General features: G+C 42.7%; 1 protein-coding gene across 1 annotated transcript in view; it reads right to left on the bottom strand.

The window, feature by feature from the left end:
• VWC2 (von Willebrand factor C domain containing 2) overlaps positions 1–18,259 on the bottom strand; it is a gene marked incomplete at both ends in the record, with an annotated part of 57,809 nt that extends 39,550 nt beyond the window's left edge. The window contains 2 exons of the mRNA XM_080610271.1: positions 10,750–10,879; positions 17,546–18,259. Coding sequence (XP_080466397.1) covers positions 10,750–10,879; positions 17,546–18,259 — 844 coding nt within the window. The remainder of the gene's footprint in view (positions 1–10,749; positions 10,880–17,545) is intronic.
• Between the last annotated feature and the right edge of the window lie 6,602 nt (positions 18,260–24,861).

The following is a 24,861-nucleotide window of genomic DNA, read 5'->3' as shown; positions in this document are numbered from 1 at the left end:
AAATAAAGCTTGACAGAATAGCTGAAAGCAGACCATGCCAAAAGGCATCCTCATTAGGTGTCCTTTCCATCATCTGCACGTACTGAGTAACATGCTGTTGTGTCCCAGCACACACACAGTGATTGTACAACCGTTATGTGGGAAAACAAAAAAAAAACAACTGCTGCTGTTTTAAAGATCTCTTAATTAGGTCTGTCTTCTTGCCTTACCAAGAAGGTACATGTACTTCTAGGATGGGTTTGGCTGGGCCAAAGTCAAGATAGCCTAACCATTTTTCTGCAAAGTGCTTTAAAACAGGCAGTTCAAAAAAGAAATTCTAAGATGTGGACAGTAGGAAACAATGTCACATTTCTGCTCATGTGAAAATTAACTCCTATAAGCAGGTTTCAGCAAGGCTTTAAAGCATTTCACCCACGCAGTTTTACTGCAGCTAACTCAAGGTGGTTTTATTTCTTCTATTAAAGATATAATCTTTATTTTAATCCTAGGAAACTGCATGTCAGAACTATCTTCTGCAGTGTGCTCATGGGTTAAGTACACAATGCATTAAGGACCATATTATGTACAATGCCTTTTGATTTTCTTGCTTCTCCCTTGACTTTGTACTGTGAGCACAGAGATTTTCACTGGCAGTATCCTCCTCCCACGGCAGCATGCTTTATCATGTGATTTTTTATTCATGTGCTATCACTACTAAAGACCTCATCTATTCTCACAGAGGAACATTCAGCTTTCTTGCTGCTCTTCTCTGTACTTCTGTAACCTCTTCTTGCTGAGTGCTCAGCAGACACAGATTACACAAATCAGGTGGGAGGAACCAGTCTTTATATAATAGCATACTTCTAATAAATGCAAGCCTTTCTTAATGAATCCTGACAGATGTTTACATACAGCATTTCACATTGATATTTATCTAAAACCACTTGGCAAAAATCTTAACAAATGGTCATCAAGATATCCAAGCAACTTCTTTCACTACCTGACACAATGGTTTTGCTGAATTTCATTTACCATTATGCTGTCTTGTTACTTGGCTTCATAAGATATCACTAACAGCCACTACTCCTTCTTTCTCTTCTGTCTTTAATAGGACTCACTAACTGTCTATCTCCCTCAAAATTGCCCAGCTTACCCAGTGATTTCCCTCTTAACCTCAAAATGTTCAAGGGAGTTTGAGATCATACTACCAGAAAGGAATAGAACTATTTTGGCATAAGAAGTAATACCTTTACTTTTTCTGGGAAAAGCAATTAACACCATACTCCTGTGAAACTACCTTTGTGAAAGGAGAGAACATTGCAAGCATTTCAAATGCAAGAGGCGAAAAAGCAATTGCCTGGATATGGACCTTCTTTATTCAATGCTGTTCATTAAATAGTATTTTGAGTCCTGATACAACGCATTATTTGTTCTTTTCTTCTTGCCACTGTTCCATCTGATCAACTCCATTGGAAAAGAAAAAAATTTAAATCACTCACTGGGTTAGCACGCACTGAAGTTACAGCTGTCTTTTCCATGGGTGATAAACAGCGTGCATCTTGCTGCTTGCAAAGAAAAGTTGTCAGCAACCAGGGCGCAACAGCAATGGTTGCAACAAGACAAGAAATGATGCAGGAGAAAAACGCTCCTCATCTATAAGACTGCAAGGTCAGTTGCATTTACCTGTGCAACTTTTCAATAGGCTCCCCCACCCAAGGGCTACTGGCACAGAAACAAGCAAACAGAGCTGAAGACTCAGCAAAAAAACAGGGCACTTAGAAGAAAGTGATGTTTTCCAGTAGGAAGTCATTCCTCTAATGAAAATTTAACTAGCACCAGTGTAGGCAGGAAAAAAACACCCCACAAACAAAAAAACCCCAAACAACCAACCAAAAAAAGCCAAACAAAAACCAACCAACATTATAGGGTTTTCCTAAATGAAAACAGAGAAGGTTTTGGTGCCTATCAGCTTTGTAATGATATTCTGGTAACTGTGAAGGTAAGGAATTACTTAAAAACTGCTGGGGATTGGTTGGTTGGTTTGGTTTGGGTTTTTTCTTTTTTTAATCACTGCTGTACAGCTGAACATGCTCAATGAAGCAAAACTGCATGGATAATTACCCCCATGGAAGCAATCCAAAGGTTCACGAAATAAAAGCTGCTTCCAATTTAAAGATCAAGGTTTTAAATTAGGAAAGTACTTGAATCTCCAGCTGATAAAGATGTTTTACCTGCTGGGCAAAGGTAATGGTCAGGGACTTAATTCAGGACTCCCACAGCACACAGCGTAGGGGAGTTCCCCTGTGCAGCAGTTTGAAACAGTCAGATACCACTTAAAGAGGCAAGAAAAACAAGCACTGCCATTTTACAAATATGAATAAAAAATACCAGAGGCTTTTAGGCTCTCCCCTAAGAACCTGTCACTCCCCTTCCTCCAGAACCACCAGAGGAGTACAAGTCAGTCCCTAGTGAAACTGATGTCAGGAAAGGAAACAGTTTTCCTCTTCATCATATCTGTACTTCATTTACAATACAGTTCACACAGGACTGAAAGAAAACTTCTGCAATTGCTGTCATGCTAATGTGAGACCTAAGACATAACCCAGAGAATGAAGCGTAACAACGAGTTAAGGCAGACCTTGCATTAGCAATGCTGCACTGCATGGAAAGGCCATTGTGGTTGCAAAGCACAAACCATAGAAGAGCACACTGTTAAGAAATGAAGTTTAATGGAATCAGCCAATTCCCTGCTCCCATCAATCAGTAAGTCACATGGATCAATTCACATCTTCCTTAATGCCTAAACCTGAACTTCCTGTGAAAAATAAGCAGAGAAAAATTACACTGCACTCAGAAGTTAAAGGAGATTTTTGAATACATCATTTATCATCAGAGGGATACTATGAGTATTATCAGAGGAATATACTAACATACCACGACACTTTAGTATAAACCTCCACCTCCCCTCAAAGCCAAGCAAACTCTTGGATGCCTCCTTTAACACAATGGAATAGCAATGAAAAAAACCCCAAAAGAATGCAAAGCAACACACATAAGGTATATATCTTCATTATTCCTTTTGATCACACTACAAAATGCTAATCAGACACATAGTCCTATTACTGTACTACTGTAGCACCTAGCTAGTAAATAATTTCTATTTGCAAACACGATTATCTGCAGAGAATACAACTGAGAACTTACATGGAGTTACAGTGGCTCAGCTAACACTGGGTAATGCATTAACCTATGGTAACTCAGTTAGGAGCAACACACGGCTTCAGAGTTTAACAGCTCATAATTAAACCAAATAGCCAGTGTTCTACTGATAGGGAATATTATTCCAAGGATATAGTATACAGTGAGATGCACTTGACAAGTATTTCATACCTTGGAATCTTAAATGCTCCCAAATTTTTGCCATAATTTCAATTAGTGACAATACAAAATTGAAATAAACATCAAATAGCAGAATGGGGGAACAAAATCAACACTGGGAATACTTTCTCTAATTAGCACAGCATAGAGAACAAGACTTGACACAGGAAAAACTTCAACTGCCTCAACGTTGTTTTTCTGAATTTTGAACTGCAAAGAATGAACACTAGGGGCAGTGTCTGGAGGAGAAAGTGGGACAATATGAGCTCCGTGATTATTTTCACTTCTTTTTTCACCGTCTCCATATTTCACTATCGCCATATACATGTGTAACTAAAACTGCAAATCAAACTCAAAAAATTCTTGTATTAAGAACCTAAAAACCAAAACAAACACTCAAAGCAACTGATTACTTCATTTTGACGAGCACTGGTTATCTGTTTCACTAGAAAACAAGCAAATCCACAAATGCATGTCTATGTAAGAGAGAAGCTGTCAGGAAAGACAAACCAAGCAATAGCACACTGTTTACTAAAATACTTTGGTGGTTAATAGCATGAAGGCACTTTCATGTCTGACCCAGAACCAGCACCCATGACTACACAGGAAGGCAGAATACATGAAACTGCCTTGGTGAACAGTGTAAGGCACATGACATCTCTCTCTTATTGCGTGTGTGTGTGTGTGTTTTGGTTTTTTCTTGTTTTCTTTAAGAAAGTACATGAAAGTTGGCAGAAAAGTTGTTATTCTTCTCCCCGCATCCACTCAGAGTTTCTTCTTTTTCTATGAGCATAGAGCATTTTCACCTTTCTGCTCCTGGAGCTGAAGCAAAGAACCCAGGAGCCATGACACGCTGCAGTTGTGACTACACCACGAGGAGCTGGCAGCTTGTTTCCCACAGTCACCTGTGACCGTCACTGCTAAACAACTGTTTGGGGCACATCATCATCAACTTGTGCTTCAACCCACAGTAAAGTGATACCCCCTGCAAGCCGTTGCCATGAAAGTGACTGATACAGCAGAATTCAGCTGTGATATACAAGTTAAGCCTGCAGTACCAGGTAAGAGGAGAAAAACTGCCTTCCAAAGAAACACTTCTCAGGCTCACTGTAGCAGCCTACTGCAGAGTGAGGTAATAGACTCTTCTACATCCTCCTATTTAAGTATAAAGTACTACTTTAAATACTGAATACTAGTATAACTTCTGATTGCCCTCATAAGTTTGAGCAAAATGAGAGGATTCTATACACTTGGGGAGGACACTTACTGCTGCCTTTTGCCTGCAGAAGTCCCAAGTGAAAGCATTTTGGCTTCTTGGTGAAAAAAAAAATAGAAAAAAAGTATATATGTATATGAAATAAATAAATACCTACCTATACACTATATAAAATACATATACACTATACAAATAGATTTGCCCTGGTAACCAATTTCAGCTCAGTATAACTGGATACTTCTGCATGTCTTCAGACAGATCCTTCTCATCCTCTGACAGCTCACTATCATGAGAAAAGAAAAACCCATATATCCTGGAACTCACTTGTAAACTAAATACCCTCAGAGGCAATAGCACCACTTACCGCTACTTAGCCGCTCAACATGAAAATACCAAGTCAACATTGGATCCCACAACTGTGTACATGTATGCACATGCGAGTTGGAAACGACAAGTCCTATATGGTTTTGGCACAAGCTTTTGCTCAGCCCAATTTGCAGCTGCAATCCATGCACATTTAAACAGGTTCTGATCTAAGTGGAAAAAAGCCCTAAGAAGAAAATTCTGTGATTTCTGCATAGGAAGCACACACAGCTTGCGTAGCCACCAGCTTTCCCAGAGCGGAGAGAGGAAGTGAGAGTGGTGAGCAGAGAGATGAAATGGGGTTAAAGAAATTCCTTGTGTTAGGGTGACACAGACTGAACTTCCTCACAACTTCATAAACAGCAGAAACTACTGAAAGTTGTTTACTGATTTCATCTACCAGCTTTGGTAGCCACTTTAAATGCCCAATGTGGCCAAAAAAGAAGCAAGTCTGATATTTCTTCCTTCCAATAGAGCTGCTACAGTTTTTCAACCTACCTGCATGTTCAGTAGGCAATTTTAATCATACACAACTTTTCATGCAACTTTAATGGTGCTTTTCCCCCTGAAACATTCAGTCCCCCTGAAACATTAATATTTCCTGGCTAACAGTCCAATATGATAAATCATGTTGTGAAATAAAGCCTATTAAGTGGAAGTTTTATGCAGATTTTTTTCTAAGTGACTCATGCACACAGAAACAAATACTACACTGCAAACACAGGCATTTAAATGCCAGAGCTAAACACATCAGAAGGGAAAAAATCACATTGGCACACACAGTATGGGTGAAACTGGGATTAGTTCAAAAGGATTTCTTGTTCATTAGGTTATTATTTTTAATGCACATTCATTTTTTTCTTATAAATTCTGTTTCAATCTTATAAACTAGATTTTACAATAATTTTATGATTCCTGTATTTTACATCTAGAAAAGATCACCATAACCACCTGATTTGATGCCTTCCTTAACGAAGGCTTAAGAACCACTCTCAGGCTTTAAAACTTCTGGGTCTTCTTTGCTATATATTAACTGCCACAGCATGACTGAAAAAGGTATTTAAAATGAAAGTAAAAGGAGGAATACAACACTTAAATTCCTGATGTTTGCAATAGTCCTGCCTTGACCTCTACCTGGACAGCATTATGGTACTTTCTTCATTGCTGAGATTGAGGCATATACGGTTGAGGGCATATCATATTTTATTTAAACACACCACAGAAGGACATTAAATTTTACAGGTCAGATTCTCCAAGGTGCTTGAGCAAAGCTGGGGCTGCAGGGAAGAGCAAACAGCCAGCTCATGTGAGAGCTGCCAATGTACAGCTTCCCTTCCTCTGCCCAGAATAAACATCCTTCAGCCTTGTTTCTGCCGAACAAGTCCCTTGGCCCAACACAATCCCTTCTCCACCTGGATTTTAGAGGGACAACAGCTCACAGGTGGTATGATACCGCCTCAACCAACACCATTTTTTTTTTAACAGACTGGAGACCCACAATGAAGCAAAGTCCCATTGTACAGTCAGTTGCAAAAGGGGCTGGAAGTCTGCCAGCATTTGGCCCCCTTGAAAAATCCTTCGTACAGATGTAGGTCCCCACTTGCCAGTTCAGAGGCACTCTCAAGTCACCTCATGCCTAAACACTGTAATTCTACATAAAGGTACTAATGCAAGTTTCAATGAGTCAACCCCACAGTATGGGTATACAAAACCATGATCATTTACCTGATCAGGCCATATCATGTTAGACCTGCACTTTACTAGCAGCAACCGTTTCAACCACAACACATATATTTCAACTGTAACTATGAATCTAAATATGAAATGATGTCCTGATTCATCCCGCCTAAGGCACTTGAGATGACTGCATCCAGAGTAAAGTCTCCCTAGTGCATGCCCAGTGAGAATAGACAAGGCATCCGTGAACATTCCAGTCCCGAGAAAACACAGGACTCCTTGGGCATCAGCACTTCTATACATAGCTATGAGCCTTCGTTGACAGGGAAGCTCAGCTCTACCTGCTGCAGACATAGCAACCCTGATGCACAGATAGATAAATGCTAAGAAGGCACGTCATCAGCTTAATCTTATCCAGGGCAATCTTTCAGCCATATAATGAAATTAAAATCTCTCAGGGACCTTAGAACAAAATGTTTTTTCACCCTCCAGGCTCCATGTGGATTGCAGGTTTAACCTCATCCTCCTGCAACAACACTGTCAGGAGCAGCACCACCCCTGACTCCATCGACTGCTCTATCGCTTCATGCTTCAGGCAAAGCAGCATTCAGCTGTGTATACGTATTAGGGCCCTAATACTGGAAATAGAAGTGGAACAGACAACCAAAGGAATTTAATCTACCAAGGTAATTCACTTCCAGTATGACCCCCACCCCCTTCCCACAGCCCCAAATGAATCAGTGTCAAGTGCCCAGCCTTAGCTCCCCCTAATGGAAAGGGAATTGTATGCCTATTATCTTTACCCTTCACTCCATACAAACTGTGAAAAGGTCTGTACCCCATACTAGGCTTACCGATATTGCTGTTAACAGGGACATCTTCCACAGAAGTACTACACTGCTAATACCATGAAGTAGGACAGAGATCTGAATTGGGCACCTGTTACTTAATGCAACTCTCTGAAGTCACATTTAACTTTCTGGATGCTTTTTCTTGTTGTTGCTGCTGCTGTTGGCTACCAAAACCATGAAGCTCAACCTGTCAACCCACACAAGAAGAAAACCCTCCATCTCCACCCTGCTTCCTTGCAGGGCATGTACATAAGATAAACACAAACCGGCTCCCTTAGCTGTAGGGACTTAGGACACAAAATGCAGGAAAATTCACTTCACTCCAACATTTTCTCAGTGATGTATCACCTTTTATCCCTTCTATACACTACTTTTCAGTGAGATACTTCCTCAAAGTACTCCCTTGTGCCCACTCACAAAGAAGAAAATACTATCTTCAACTACGGAAGTATCTAGGCTCCTCCTAGGAATTTGTGATGTGATAGAAAATGCTACTAAATCTTACACATAAGGCTGTTCTTCACTCTGTAAGTTTTCCATTCATTACTTCTTACATGCAAAGTAAGTCTGTACCTACACTAGCGCACAGTCGCGTAAGCCCAATGTGCAGTTACCTATCCCTCATCTGAAAGATTGCCAGCACATTTCTGGAATCAATCTGGGGGAATCAACTAACCCCCCTCATTCCCACAAGGGATAACACACAGCGTCTCACACCTGCCAAGAGGCTGAATTCCTTAATTTTTAATAATGGCAGGCTTTCACTAGATTTCCATAATTCTTAATCAGGCATTTGTATGTGGTATTATCAGTGACAGATGCAGTTGCTTAGCTCTCACTCTGTTGGTTCACTGCCAGCAATCCACAGCCCAGGCAAGTTGGGAAACTGTTACGTATTATGATGTGCCAGGAAAGGGAGGGAAAACAGTTGGATTAACACATAAAAGTTAGTAAATATAGAGAACCCAAACTTCACCTCCCACCCCTTCCTGCTCTACCAAAGGCAGGATACAAATCATGACAGCAGCTACCTTGCTTGTACACTCTCCACGGCTCCACCTTTCCCACCGCACAGGTTATGCAGCAGAGCTCCCTATACATCACCCAAGCTCTTCTGGGTCACTAACGCAATGTGGTTGACATCATCGCTGTGACAATCAACCCTGAAGCACAATGTGATGATTGCTTCCCCAACTCACATTCACAGTGCATTTGTTCCATCAGGCTTGAAAATGAGGGGATGAGGCTGGCTAGGTTTTCCTGCTCAGTAGGTTTTTGCACCAATCTAATTAAAAACATTCAGCAATTCACTGAGGTTCCCTGCAAAATGCACGTGTCCCATACTTAAAAATACACTCTGAAAGCAAACAGCCTGGTTTGGGTTTTTTCTTCATGCACTTCCCAGATGGAGAGGATTCCTCAGAAATTTCTTTGTGATACCATACTGAAGCTGCTGAACCAGAAAAGTTGAGCTTCTTCTGACCTATATTGGTTTTGTTATTGTTAATGGCTTTTTTCCTCTTCTAAAAGCTAACAAGGAAAGCCACTCTTGGTTCTCTGACATGCAGAGAAGTGACAGTACAGCTCACTGGAAACAGACAGCTCTGGTCACCTTGGTCTGAAACTGGGTCAGGGATGCCAGCTTGTGGTTATAGCCAAGGAATATGCAAGTAATGCTTGGAACTCAGACACTGAGGACAAGAGCAGCCTTCTCCTGCAGGCAGAACTAGGGTAATTAAGTATTAGCACTCAGAGAAGGCAGCCTCCTCACAATTAAGGCATGTTTTATGTACAGTTTTTAAACAAAGGCTCCATTTCTGGGAAGTGTGTTAGGGTATCCATGCAAGCAGCCAAGCCAAGCCCTACACTGCCATACCACCTTAATCCAAAGGTAAGCCACTGCTGGGAGACGGCCACCGCAGTGCATTATGTTGATGCTTGTGGGAGAACATGCACCCATGAAGTCAATCCAGCTCCAGCGTTAACACTGTTGGAGAAATTCAGTGGGAAAGACTACACAGATTTAATGTGTTATATTTGTGACTCCATCCCCAATACCGAAAAGAGACCTTTTGCCTGCCAAGAGCCACTCTGACCTGGGGAACTGCAGCAGAGCATGGCACACACAAAAAACCTGTGAGCACATCAGGAAAGCTCCTGCCATCAAACAAGTGCTAAAGGATGCTCTGCACTGGCTAACTATCGCATCACCAGCTCCTAAATTCAGCCTGCCTCAGAAACTGTCCCTGAATGTTTCAAAAAATGCCTATCCTCATCTCCAAAAGCAGAGTGCCCTCAAGCTGTACAGCCAAGAACAAATTCCTTCAGGGCTGTAACAACCAATTAAGGGATGTGAAGCAATTACTTTTATACCCATACAAATGAAACTCCTCCAATGCAATTAACTATCCCTTATCATCTACTGTTAAATTTGTGGAAAGCATATGCTGTACACTCTCTCCTCCCCTAGCTTTTCCACAATTTTAATCAATCAGTTTGGTTTAGCTAATGTAACTGAACCCACCTATTTTAGAGAAATAATATGGCTGCAAATTATCTGAATATTTGTGAATGTCTTTTTTTTCATTTAAAATATAATTTCATTTGAGATTTTGCAGCTTTCATTTCTATTAATAAATTATCATTTCTTCTTTATAAGCGACGAGCTAGTGTGTCATGTAATTTCTTCCTCTAAATAGACCAAGACTTTGATCTAATGCAAGCCCTTGCTGGGAGTAGAGAGACTTTCTGTCTAATTTAGTTACAAAAAATATTCAATTAAACTTGGGAGTTTAATTCATTTAGTTATGAAAATTAAATGAGCTCAGTAAGGTACATTTTATTTGCCTCAGGAAAAAAAAATGAAAAAAGAAAAGAAGAACCTCTGAAAGGGGAACAAATAAGAAGGGAGAACAAAAGTAACTTTTCCTGCTCACGCTGAAAAGGATAACACGAAGAGCTCTGAGTTCTGCTTTGTGTGCCTATTTCAAACATGTTCACACAATGAGTTCATGCAAAATTATACCCAGAAGCCACATGACTGACTGCTATTAATACCCTAATTGTCTCCTGGGTAATAAAAAATCCCTATAGGTCATAATCAAGTCCATCCCAGTCAAGGGAGGATCTGACTCCTCACACCAGAAGACACGATCCATGCACAACTCTTCTCCATCTCCATTTGGGGGGAAAAAGAAAAATACTGGAATTATTTTCAAACCCAGAACATCAAAACATGGATATATCCGACAGAAGCCCTCTTCTCATCGTACAGACATCACTTACCATTTTTACAGATAGGACAGCACTGATCGGGCTCATACACAGGATCCACGCACTCAGTCTGGGGGCAAGCAGAGACAGTGCACAGCACTTCGCCATTGCCTTCACAGCGACACTTCTCACATGGAGAAACCTGAAACACAAATCCAGACACCTTTTATCTATTTCACTTAATGCCCTCCTGAAGCATGCAATGCCTACCTTCCCAGCTGCGAAATTAAGGAACCACAGCAGAAGAAAACACAGTCTCTTCTCTGAACCTGCACACCAAATGGGAAAGTCAAAGGGATCTTGTGAACAAGAACTCTAGACTTTCAACACAAATAAAGCAATAATTTTCCTACCACATTGCTAATCCAGAAAAATTAATAATAAAAAATTATCTGATTCCAGCAAATTAAATTCATAACTTAGATGAATTCTGGTTTAATTCTACTACAGGTTCAAAAAGTAATTTAGCAAAAAATATTGTATTTAAAGAAGAGAAATTTTGCAAAATTAAATATGAGCCTTCTTTTGATGGAAATCCTAACTGCAATTTTTCCAGGTTTTAAAGTTTTTTGGTAGCAGGAAGTTGCATTTTATTGAAAATTACCAAAGAGAAGTCAGGAAAAAAACACCCTCTGAATTCAGGTGTTTCCCTTAGGTTAGTTGTATTTGGACCATTCTTGTAATACTTGCAACGTTCTGAAGAGAAACTGAAATTCAGAGAAAGGGGTAAAGCAAAATACAGGTCATCCTTTTTACCTACTGAAATGTTACCGGTTTTGAATAACCCTACAGAATAGGAGTACCATGAGATAATTACTTGAATGACCTACTTCAATGAAATTAATTCCAAACAAAACAGCATCAAGGCCCCATTTAGTAAAAAACAGACTTTCAAATGTCTGCATTTGCCACATGTACAATTCTAGCTGTCCTCTTCAGTGTTCCTGATCAGGTGCTGTACACTGTATACAATGAGGTCCTCATATCACACAAGGAGCTGGTGGTAGAAGGAAGCAAGGGTGCTGAAGAACAATAAATGGAATAGTTTAAATCTCGTTGCTGAACTCCAAAAAAACCACGTCGTCATCCATGCTCAGAGCGCAGGATGAAAATGCAGCTGAATGTTATTTTTAGTGATCCTCTAAATCTATAATCTGAGCAAATTCTTGGTTTACTTAAGCATGAGGTTGCTTTTTATGGGCCCTTTTCAATCCGGATTCCAGCTGATGCAAGCCACCACCTGTCACATTTTTCCAACAAAAGCAGGACAACTTCAAATCTAAAATCTCATTTCTCTCCGTGAAGAATCATCTGGATGTCCACTTGCAGATCATCTGTTTATTTTCCCTGTTTCTCTGGCAGCCCATCACATTTTTTTTTTGTCAAATCCCCTCTCTTGCTTGCTTGCCTCTTTCACATCCATCTCACTACCAGAGTTGAAACATGTTGATGCTTGCACAGCATCATATCCAACTAAATGCTCATTCATGCTTTGCCACTTCTCTTCCCACCTGCCAGGGCTGTTCTTTGCTTATGCACTTGCATAGCTTTCATGCCGTCTCCTCTGTTTAGAAAGCCTAAATACGGTCTCTTGCAGTGTTGTGGTTTTATTGCTACTTATTTCAGGCTTCCTTTGCTAGCTACTCACTTCCAGTTTCTTCTCTACCTAGGGTAACATCACATTATACAAAACATACACCATACACAACGCTACAAGGAGGCTGACAGCCTAGTACTGCACATTTTTATTGCAGGCTTTGGGACAAGAACTTTGTCCTGCAATTGTTTATAAACTGTCACATTCCCTTGCACAGCGGAGTGTTACCATTTGAGGAGGTTCCTGATCCAGTGTTCAGTCGAGAGGCTCAGGTATCCCAGGTAGTCACCTAAACCGCACATGACATTTTGAGCGTTTGGCAAACCTGAGCTCCTAACTATCAGCAAGTCAATAGTAAGACTACATCCCCTCTGAGTTACATCCAGAGACAATACTTACTAAATTATGAAAGCATGCCTTTTAAGGAAGACTGATTTTTTAATTGTTATTATTTTTAAGGCATCCTACTTGGTTGAAGCTAGTAGAATTCAATTCCAAGGATCAGGCTCAACAAGGCAAACCCATAGCTTTCAATCAGTTTTAACATTTTTTTTTTGCCATGACTTGAAAAACATGCAAATTTGCCAATCAGAGTTCGACGAGACAAAGTAACTACTACAACAGATATTCCCTCTCCCAGGACACTGCTTAGTAGCGGTGCCATTCAATATTAGAAGTGATGTGAAAACTAGAATATCTGGTGATAAGCAAGAAACAAGACAGCACACAGATGTTATTCCTAAAGTCTCTCATCTGTAAAATTTAAACATATTCTAATTAAGTAGGTTGTTTACTAGAATTCCAAATTTGACAGAAGCCTAAAATTCTTAGAACAAGAAGCCATTTCATGAAGCACTGAAAATACTACTGAACAAGAAACAAAACTGATCTAATCTTTAATAATGATGATTCAGAATAACTCACTTCCATTCTATACAGCACATACACTTGAAGACTACATCTTTCATGAATGCAGTACACTGTTAATGTGATACTGCAGTCATGAATAACCGTCCTGTGTAATAGATCATGGGATTTCAGGGCAATACACACCTTTAGTAAGTACTGTCATCCATACAACCCACCAATATCAGTAATGGTAGCAAAGTTAACGAAGGTCTCCATGTGTTTATTTCTCTAAAGCTCTTTTCAGGCACGTAAGTGAACAACAGTGGCTGCTAAAATGAAATTGGTGTCAACCTTTATCTGTTCATCTTTGGACTAAACAGTAGTGCATTGCTTTTTGTGTATCAGAATGTAGCAGGAACTGTAGAAAAAAACCACTACTTTCTGCATCTTAATGGCAGATTGATATTTGGAGCCATAATCATCTCGAGAGAGAGAGAGACAATAAGACTGTGCGTATATGTAACAACAACTGAATAAATCAGAATGAAAAGACACATTTGGTCCTTCATTTCCTCTCTTGTACTCTTATAACATTAGCGCATTCCCTGCAGCACAGTTTCTAGTGGCAGCCAATGCAACAAGCATCGCACTTGTTCATCTGGGAAACAACCAGCCCAGCAGCATTCATGCTTAACACATCTGACATAACCAGGCTGGACTGGAAATAATACCACCTATCAACTCCTCTCTGAGGACTAATGATACCACAACTCCATGGTCTACAGATGAAGCTATTAACTCTATAGCATCAATAGTTCTGCCTATGCAAAAACTATGGGAAGACAATAAGAGGCACAGAAGTTTTACGTATTCACTAGGCAGCCATAAACCCTGTAGAAAATAGAGTACAGATGGCAAAAAAAAAACCCAACGCCACTTCTTTAGAACTGTTTGGAGGGAAGTTTATGAGCAGATGTATAAATGGGGTTGCAGACGTTGTAAAAAAGCAAACACACCACTGTGTAAACAGGTAAATTTCCCACTAGTGGGGCACGAAGAAAACTGGAGCTTAGTGAGGGTAGTAAGTTTATCCAGCAACTTAGTGTAAATTGTGGTAATTAAGAAATGACAAATTCTTCGCACTCATTGAAGTTCTGGTCCAAAGCAATTTGAGCCTTCTCCTCTCCCTCTCCACATGCCAAACTTTAATTAAAAACAAAAGAATACAAAATCAAGCCAACAAAACATATGAATTAAATATATATACATATACTCTACAGTTGGTTCCTTGAGCTTTGAAAGCATCCAAGTTAAAAAAATAACATCACTCATAATCCCAAAATTATTTGCTATTGCGTTGGAATTCTTATTAATATTTCCTTGTTACATAACTTAGGAGAACATCAGTGGGGTTAGGCTGACAAGAATAAGCATATCAGCCTTGGTTTTACTTCTCTGTGCCTTCACAATACGACAGATGTTTCAAAAGCCATTTGGGTTTGCCGACTTCGAGATTTATTCACAAAGAAACACAATTTGGGGTAGCAGAGAAATTCTAAAAAAGACACACAATGCAACAACTTTCAGCAACGTCAGTCTTTCCCAAATGTTACACTTCTAAAGATAATTTATGGTCCTTGAAGGGCATGACTTTGAAAGTCAGCTTACATTTTCTAATCTCACTTTGAGACTGAAAAGCGTCTAGTGGAACACATGCTCAGCTATCTCCAGCTCCAGTGCAGAATTTTATCCTCATTGCATTTCATCAGCTAAATCTTTTGCTCCCAGTTTCACTCATACGGATGCTGTGGTCCCTCTGCCATCCTGCCTCATGATATACACAGGGGAGTAGAGTAGTGCTGATGGAAACAGCTTTATGAAACCTCATCCTTCCCCCATGGCTGTGTTGTCTTTTGTGTCGACATCCATGTCCTTTTTGGAAAGAGAAAAATGTGTTTGTACATACACACACACACACAAGCAAAGTGTGCATGAAGGACTATGAACCAAAGAAGAAATGCATGAAACCCCCCATTTCCTGGCACACTCAGCTTCCGAGTTAGCATTGGCTCTGGTCAGGGCAGATTTTTGTCATGCCAAGTCATACAGGAATTTTATATAGCAAACTCCCAAACCTGCGTGCATGTTTACATATCTATACATAAATGCTTTTGCAAGTAGCATCGCTTAAAAGTTAGGAGATAAACTTTTTCTTTGATGTCTGGTACTCTTTGCCACAAACAGTAGGTGCAGACACAGAAAAAAAATCAGATCACTGTCCATTTATAGCTCCTTCCTTGACCTTAATGAAGAGATAGCATATTAGTAACCTCTCCAAGCCCATCAACTTTAAACTCGCAAAATGACCTTTGAAGCCATCTGCAATTACTTGCATTTACAATGGCTTCCACTTAGCAGCATCAATGTGACTACATCTGTACCTTACCTCTCCAGACATCTCCACTGCTTGCAGTGGCACAAACATCTGCATTTACAGTTTTGTACTCACAATACTGGGACCAGTGTTGAAACTCAAGTAAAATCCAAGGTCTTCACATATCAAAATAAACAGGCTGCAGTTCCACTGCCTAACTGTGTCAGTAACTTGCCTTGTGTATTCCAAGCAGGCATCCCTTCTCACTCATGTTTTCAAAGCTGCCTAACACAAAGTGGTAAGGGAATTGATGCTTCATTACAGGAAGGTATCAACACAAGAGCTGAAGGCTGAATGAGGTTAAAAAGAAAGCTGAAAGCCGAAGTCTTTTCAGAACATCTCTGTAAATGTCCGCGTTCAGCACTCCCTTCCTACCAAGGCTGCCAGCCATGCTCAAATGTGAGAGAGAGCTCTACGGTTTTATTCTCTCACTAGACACTTAACAGAATATAGTATTTTAAGCTTGCTTTACAGCCATTAATATGTCATCTTTGTAGAAAAAGACAAAGAAATGCAACTTGTTAGAAGAGTGTGAAGGAAGTCTGGGGAGAAGCCTTTAAAACTGACCTACGAGAGAACATGTGCAGCAGCATCACTGTTTGGGCCACCCCTCAGAATTAACTTTGCTGGCAAAGGAAGGATCTCACAATCCATCTCTGAAAAGGTCACACCAACTAGCCACTGCTAAAAGTGGCTACCTTCTCCCTCCTAAAGTAGAAAACTGCCATCCTGAAGCTGATTGCGACCCTTGAGGGTTACATGGGAGAATAGAGGATGTTATGATGTCTTCTGCCATGCTTTGAAACCCACCAGTGCTCTACACATTACTGCAGAGAGCAATGGAAACACCTTGGTTTATTCCGGAGAGGGTAATTCTGCTCCTTCAATTATTTATTTTTCAGTAAGTCAAAGAACATGAAAAGACATTATGAATCAAAGTTATGTTTCCAAAACCAGGCAAATACCACAGGGAGCAGAGGTGGCAACTTATTTACAGCCTTCACAAACACATTTTCTCTATCCCAAGAGGGGTTCAAGCTTCCAGAGCCCTGAACTAGATTTTGTACTCCCCTCAACATATTCATCTCAAAAATCTCTGGTGTGCTCAGAAATGGGTTTTGGACCAGCCCTGTGTCTAACAGTCATTTACAGCAAATTCCGCCTTTTCTGCCTGCTCACAGATCTCAGCCACAATAAAATACTAAAGGGAAAAGGACAAAGTAAGCAACCTGTGAAACTTTTCAGCACACTTTAATAAATTTCATTTTCAATGATAACGACCTCGCACAACAATGCTGAAAAGGCCCTAGTCTAAAAGGATTTCCCTAAACATGAAGCTTTTCAAGTCCTTTGCTTAGGTATCTTCTGTAATCCAGACTGCGAAACATTGCTCCTATCAGAAAGGTGGCCCACAGTCATTCTGAGAAAGCAAACATTATGCAACCTTGGCAGGGCAGTTTAAATGGTTAAGAAGAGAAAGAGAAATGTCTGTTTCCAAAAAGGTACCATCACAGCCTGACTACTAGGAACAGAAGCCAGCTCACAAAACCCTGTTCTTCCCCATGCAAAGCAGCAGTTTCACAATTAACAGTTAAATAAGAAAATTAATTTCTTGCTGAAAATTTTCATCAAATCCGTACCACCATCGAGTAGCATCCTTTCAAATAGCACTTTTTACTGTAAATACCAAAGGAATTAACGAAGATCAACCCCCTCATTTAAAAATGTTACAGTACCACAGAGCAAGAAAGGTCATGTTTAAGGGGAATATTTTGCAGCACTGCAGAAGTAGTATCAACACAGAAATGAAAAAGGGAGGGAGGGAGGGAGAGAGAGAGAGAACAGCCCCCGAGAAACCACCTGAGGAACATAACACCGCTTTAAACGACAGAAGGACCCACAAAACGACTTCCGGTTTCAGTCCTTACCATGAACTCCTCCAGGGACTGGTAGGTTTTCCCTCGGAACTCGCAGTAGTTCTTCCTCTCCTTGCACTGCGGGCAGCACTGCGTGGTGTCCACCTGGATGCACCGCGGGTGCAGCCGGGGGCACTCGGGCTGTATGCACAGCGGGCCCTCTTCAGTGCACAGGCAGGGGCAGGCAGAGGGGCCCGGCGCAAACTTCTCCCCGATGGCATAGACGAAGCCGCTCTCGTCCACGCACCCTTTCCCTCGGTAGTCCGGGTAGGCGTACTCCTCCGGGGGTTCAGGAGTTACACTCGCAACAGCTTCTGGGAGAGATGAATCTTCAGCCACCTGAGGTTCCTCAGGAGCAGCGTCCCTCTGCTCTTGCACTGCAGCGCTCCCGGATTTACTGCCTGTCCCCTGGCTGTTCCAAGCCTGCTTTTGCTTAGTCCAAGACTCCTTGTTCGAGTAGTTCCTGTTCCCTTTGCTCTTCCAGTCCCTGTTCCCCTCCTCCCTCCCGCTCCTGCTGATCTCATTCATTTTCCCCGGGCCTGTCTGGCTGTCCCTTGTAGACGTGTGATCCCTCTTTTCCTGGCTTGCCTTTATCTCCTGTTTGTCTTGAGCCTTGGCCAGTTTTTGTACAGGTATGGTGGAGCTACAGAGAGCAACCATGAGGCAGCAGGTTACGAGAAGAGAACTAGAGAGAGCTCCAATTGCCATTGCAGTAGAGCTGGGCATCACCTACTGCATCCCACAGGGGACACTGCATTCACATCGGAGGGAAGCGCTTCACAGATCCACAGTCCCTAGGAAGAAAAGGATTAGGAACACTTCAGCTTCTGCACTTCTCCCGCCCCCCCACTGCCTCCACTGATTCAACATCTCCAACAATATGCAACCTGTCTCAGTAGTTTATGCAAAAGGCAAACAACAGCCTGGTGCTGCATCTCTCCTCCTCCTCCCCCACTCTGCCAAGTCTTATAAATAGCAGACCTCTGGGCACGGACCGGGCGCCTTCGGCTCTGTGAGAGCACCACGCAGAAGTCTGGGGCGTTCGGATCCGCAAAGCCAGATGCATGCAAAACCCAGAACATTTGAGGGTTATTTTCCTTCTAAATGACAACACGTGAAGAGAACGCAGGCTGAATTTAACAGCTCCCCAAAACACAGGAGAGTTCGGAACAGAAATCACCCGAGTGAATCCTATTCGCTGACTGCACGCACGCTGGTTGTCATTAACCTCTTATTCAGTCTCAAGTCTGCTGTCGGTTTGGGGTTGTTTATTTATTTACCTACCAGTGAGCACATTTCTGTTAAAGACAACCTAAACGAAGTACATTAAAGCGCGTACAGCCAGACTGTCTCTCCTCCGAACTACCTAAACAAGCACACACCACCCCTTTCTCCCCCTGTCTTAAAGGCAAAGCGGAGCCGTTCAGAGTTTCCGCAGCAGAGGCTCATTTAACCCACAACCTCCGGTAGCTCAGCGCCGCTCCCGGCTCCCGTCCTGAAACCGCGGCACACGAAATTGGAGAAAACCAACCCAGAATGCGTACGCTCCTCTGGCCGCGATGAGCGTCGGCACTCCAGGCTCGCGGCACGGCCCCACCTCCGAGGTACGGCTCCCTAAACCCATGTAAAGCCTCCCGCTCTGCCCGCCCGCCTCCCCCGACCCTCACCGAGGGGCAGCGCGCTCCGCCTGCTGCCCAAACTTTCCGTCGGGACGGGCAGCACCGCCTGACCCCCTTTCGGGGGGGGTGGTGAGGAGCCGGGTTCAACCCCTTCACCAGCCCGGCACCCTCCCCCAGGTGCCCGGCCGGGCGCGTTCCTACCTGCGCTGGAGCCGGGCTCAGCCCCGCCGGAGGCTCGGAGCTGCAAGCCTCTGCCCGCGCCTGGCTCCCATGGCGGGGCTGCGGGCGGCCGGCCGGCCGGCGTCGGCTTATTGCAGCCCGCCTGCCGCCGCGGTCCTGCAACGCCTGCAGCGCAGCGCGGCACGGCACGGCGGCCAGCCGATCCAGCCCCGCCGCCCCAGGGGCGGGATCCGCCGCGGCACCCGTTCCTCTCACATCGCGGCTGTGCGCCCCCCTCCCCGGGGGCGGCGGCAATGGAGCAAGACGGGGCGCTCCGCACTGCCCGCCCGTCCTCTCTCCGTCGCCGGGCCGGGCGCAGGGCGGGGACTCGCCGCTCGCCAGGGGGGCGGTGGCGCCTGGTGCGGCCGCACAGCGCCCCTGCCCGCCCAGCCCTACCGGTGGGGGGGGGAAGGCGGTACGGAGCTGCTGACCCGGTTGCACAGCTGAGCCCCGCTGGGGTGATGAAGGCGTCAGAGGGGGGGGGGGGTCTCCCCCAGCGGGAGATCGAGCGGGTGCTGGGGGTCGGGGGAAGCGGGGCAGCGCGGGCTCGTCCGGGGCCGGCCCCGCACACCGATGGATGAAACTTTTGCCGGTGTGAAGGTGTCAGCTCGGGATGGAAGCTTCGCGGAGCCTGCGGCGGGGCAGAAATGGGCGCACTTTCCGCCGTGCGAGGCGCGTACCGGCTGCCGAGGTGGTGGCCGATGCGGAGGCAAACCTGCGGTACAGCCGGGCCCGGGGCGTTGGCAGCGTTTAGCCGGGGCAGCGCCGGCGGTGTCTGCCTCTGGTGCCAGTGCTGCAGCATCAGATCCCCCGCTTTAGCTGTCTCCTGCTAGCCTTCGCTAGCGATGGAGCGGTACACGATTTGCTAGCTGAAATATTCACCCATGCTCGTGGATGGTTGATGGACACTTAAATATAATTGCGTTTTTCTCCTTTATGCTTCTTGATAGAGAGAAAGGGACAGAGCTGTCTATTACAAATGTGATGGCTGAAACACAAACTGTTGGGACAGAAATGCAGAAGAAATGCTAGAGGTGCTTTTGTTCTGGAGCTGAGCAAGGGCTTGGAACCCAAAAGGTTATTTATTTACGTATTTGTTTCTTTTTAAACCGCATTAGATGACATACCAGTGTAATCTTCTAATGAGCTTTGCTTTACAGATGTTCCAGAGCAGTCCCAGCTGCACTAACCCTCTTCCCCTTGTAGTTCTTTAGCAGCCTTCTGTGTTCTACTCATGGCTGGGGCTGCATTTCCCAAAGTGCTTGGCACTGTAACTGAAATTTTTAGGCTATGTAAAATTTTCAGATTATTTTTCTTTAAGATGGGAGCACTGCAGTATGAGTACTCAGGAGAGCAATGAAAATCTGCTGGATACTAATGTTTCACTGGTAAGTACCTTCATGAGTGCCGGTTATTTGTGAGAACCCAGACACTTAAACTCCTCCACAGGAGGATGCAGGTGCTAAACTCTTTTAGCTGTTAGGTTCTTGTTATAAACATCTATGAGTCCTGCCTAGTTTACAAAATTAGTTCTATTGACACCATCTCATGTGTCCCAGTCAGATATTCCCCAGCTAAATAGTGGCTTAATCTTCTGAAACTTTAAAAAACAAGACTAAAGTTTTGAAGGATACAAGAAGTCAAATGTTTCTGTAGGCTGCAGGAATTCTAGATTGCCATGGGGGTTTTCTAGACGAAGTCTTACAGGGTTAAGCTACACCTTTCTCATTACCTGATTGATAATCTTTAAGAAGTATTTGCCTTCGAATTATTGTCTTGTTACCTCTGAATAAAGAATTAAATCTTTGCCTTTTCTAAAAACAGTAGTTTTACGTCTTATATAGCTTAAACCCTGCCATGGGGTGATCAACCAGTATGCAACACCGCTAATTCTAGAACAACTTGAATGACCATCCTTACCTTGTGTTCACAAGCTTGTAAGCTTTGCTGTCAAGCAGCAGCTAGTTGTGGCTAAAGCAGGACAGAAGGAAATGGGGACTTGGAAAGGCAATGCTACATCTGTGATAAAGAGGAGAGAGAAGCCATTTTAAGGTTCTGACATTTTCACATGTTCCCAGGTGAATCTTTGGCACAAAATCTGGGATCAGCATACAGCCCTCTCTCTGTAAGAGCTCTGCCTCTGCCAGATGGATCAGCCAGGGCTGGAGGTTCAAGATGCTGCTGTGTAACAAGAAAGGCAAAACTTTAGAGAATTTTCAGAGTGACAACTGCAGCTCATCCTAGCTTTCTTGGCAAAGAAAGAGGTAAATACCCTCATTGCTTTTCCTGAAAGATTTCTCATTGGATTTAAGCCTCTGTTTATTCAGATTCATAGATAACGTTAAGTGATGGATTGTACCTGGCACTAGGACCCTTGCAGAAGTGCTTTGTTATAGTATCAAATTGCAATATATTATAGCAATATGCAATATATTGTAGTCCAAGTGCTCAAACAGCAGATATGTAAGAAGTACTTGGTGTTTTCTTGAGTGTGAATTTTGGACTAGAAGAAGAGAGAAACATGAAAATCTGTTATTTGAAAGCCACTTTTAACAATGTCTTTAATGTGAGTTTTATACTTCTGGTATAACATATAAGGCTGTGGAGACTGAAGTCCTTCTGTTTATGCACAAGATAAACATGGCATAAAACCACAGATCCAAGCTCCCCCACTCTGCTCTCCCCCTAGGCAACAGTAACAAGGACAACTGTGTCTCTGGATAAGAATCAAATTCTGCATCCCGTTCAAGACGCTTTCCCTTCTGCTGGATCTTGTCTGCGTGATGAAAACTTTGCATTAGCCACAACAGAGCTGTCATGGGCACAAAATTATCTATTCTGATTTTAGCTTAATTTTACTAGGAATTAGCGTATTTTTACTAGGAAGCAGTTGAATAGAATGGAACTTGGTAGCTGAAACAAAAATGGTGCTGGAGAGGAATGACTGAAGTTAAACTGGTGTGATGACAATCTCCGTTAGACCAGGCTCAAGGCAGTGAGTGTGGACATCCAGGCTGAACGCAGGCTGGCTATTTGAAAAGCTTAATGAAACATCTACTTCATGGGATTAGGGGGATTGAAATTTTGCACAATATATATTTTTTTTTTTTTTTTAAGTATGGCCTTAGTGTGAATGACAGGAACCCAAATGTAGGATGTATCTTATGCCAAGTTAAAAATGGTTGTCTGCCTCGTTAATAACAATATAAAACTAAACCCTCATAGCTATGCACACATTTTGTCTAGACATCTAAGAACAGTAAGACAACCACTTTTAGCCTAATACATGGATAAAGAAAGGCCCAGGATATGGGCATATGCGTGCAGCTCCCCCACACCAGGTGGTCACTCAACACATCTATCCCTTCACATGGTCTCACGCAGGGGGCATGCTCCATTTTTCCTATTTAATAAGTGTCCCCTGGTGGCCCCTGTCTTCAGCCAAGAAGACAGAGAGAGAAAAGAGGAGAGAGTTCCATGAGGGCCTGTGGAGCTGGGCAGGGCACGGCAGCAGAAGAGAAACCTCAGTGCAACTGAGGGGGGAGGATGAGGAGGGTAAGTTTAGAAAACCCCACGCAACAGTGAGGTTGGCTTTGGTGACAGATTGCCTTCTGAGCCCTTGGAGGTGACAGGGTGTGCCCAGGGGGAAGAGTATAGCAGAAGATGTAGTCTGTGCATGCCCATCTCAGCTCAGAGGCTCTGAAACAAACTCCGGAAGCTGAGAGGGGAGAAGGCGTTCCCAAGGCAGGACTCCTCTGGGAAAATGGATAGTCATGTCTTTTTATTTTCTTTCATTTCATTATTTCTCCTGAAAGGAAAAGAGTTGTTATAAGAAAGGTATTTTTTATTGTGGTGCTAAAGTGGCAGTTGTTCAGGCAGGCTCACATTGCAGCCTTCGAAAGGTAGCAATTTGTGCAACAATATTAGTCCAGCCATATAAAATAAGGCCTTCAAATAGCAGTCAGTCTGAAGGCAGAAAGAGAGAGACAAAGCCAAGGTACATATTACTCTAACAAATGATGTGTATTTGAAAAATTCTATTATAAATAAGCAGTTTAAGCAACTCTTAAAAAAACCCAAGCAAACAAACAAGCTTCCATAACTATTTTTAAACTAGGTTAGCTTTCATCTTTTTATTTCTTCTATTTTCTTTATGCCACCTGGCAAAGGATACTGAACACGTACTGCTCCAGTTCTTTCTTTTTTTATGAGTCTGATACATAGTTGTTGAAGAAGTATTACACAAGCTGTAGTTACAGTTGTGTCTTCATTAATTGTTTTTAAATTATTAATTTTTTCACAGATAATGATGTTACAACATTTTTCTTCTGCTTTGCATGCATGAAACCAAAACTTAAGAACCCCCTCTGTCATTTAGAGCTTAGGATCTTCAGTAAAAGGACTCTCTTTACATTTCTGTAAATCACAGTTTGCCTGGTGGGAAATAAACAATGATTTTATTTTAAATTTTGCTTTTTACTTTACCCCAACTGACCCAAGGGATATTCCACACCTCATGACATCATGCTCAACATCAATGGATATCTCAGAATCATAGAAGGGTATGGGCTGGAAGGGACCTTAAAGCTCATCCAGTTCCAACCTGCTGACGTGGGTAGGAACACCTTCCACTAGATCAGTGGAACATGGTCTTGAACACTTTCTTGAACACAGAATCATAAAATCGTTTAGGTTGGAAAAGACCTTTAAGATCGTCGACTAACCATTAACCAGTTTTCATTCCAGTTTCTGATTCCAGATTCATTCCCAATGTCAATTTCAATCCAGTTGGTGGCAGCAACAGAAAATGGCAACACAGCTTAGCATGATATGAGAGGTGGGATCAGGCTCCACGTAGGACTAGTTTTGTATGTTCCTAATGTGAAACCTAAGAAATATTTGTGATATGGAAGGTCCATCTTATCAGGCTGTCCAAACAGATTAAAATGAAAACCAAACAGCCGCTCCAAGTGACTGTCAAATTCTGGTTGTAAATTCTCAACCAAAACCAGGAAATCTTAAATTTCTTCTGTGAAGTCAGCTATACAGAACATTTGTAATAATTTCTTTTTATTTCAGATCCCAAGTTAAATAAAACCTGTATTATTTGCTATGACTAAACACGAATAACTGCCAGATATTTAGAAAAAAACATATCCTATTCCATATCTGTTATGCTTGGCATATAAAGCTGGGGGAAGAAGAAGGAAAGGGGAGACATTCAGAGTGATGATATTTGTCTTCCCAAGTAACCATTACATATGATGGAGCCCTGCTTTCCTGGGTATGGTTGAACACCTGTGTTCCTGTGGGAAGCAGTGAATGAATTCCTTGTTTTGCTTTGCTTTTGCGTACGTCTCTTGCTTTACCTATTACACTGCCTTTATCTCAACCCATGAGTTTTCTCACCTCTCTGATTTTCTTCCCCACCCCACCAGGAGGGGTGAGCGAGCAGCTGCATGGTGTTCATTTGCTAGCTGGGGTTAAACC

Source organism: Psittacula echo (assembly GCF_963264785.1).
Source record: "Psittacula echo genome assembly, chromosome: 2".
Classification (NCBI taxonomy): Eukaryota; Metazoa; Chordata; class Aves; order Psittaciformes; family Psittacidae; genus Psittacula; species Psittacula echo.
The sequence above is the reverse complement of the archived record's forward strand: the minus strand, read 5'-3'. Positions and strand labels throughout refer to the sequence as shown.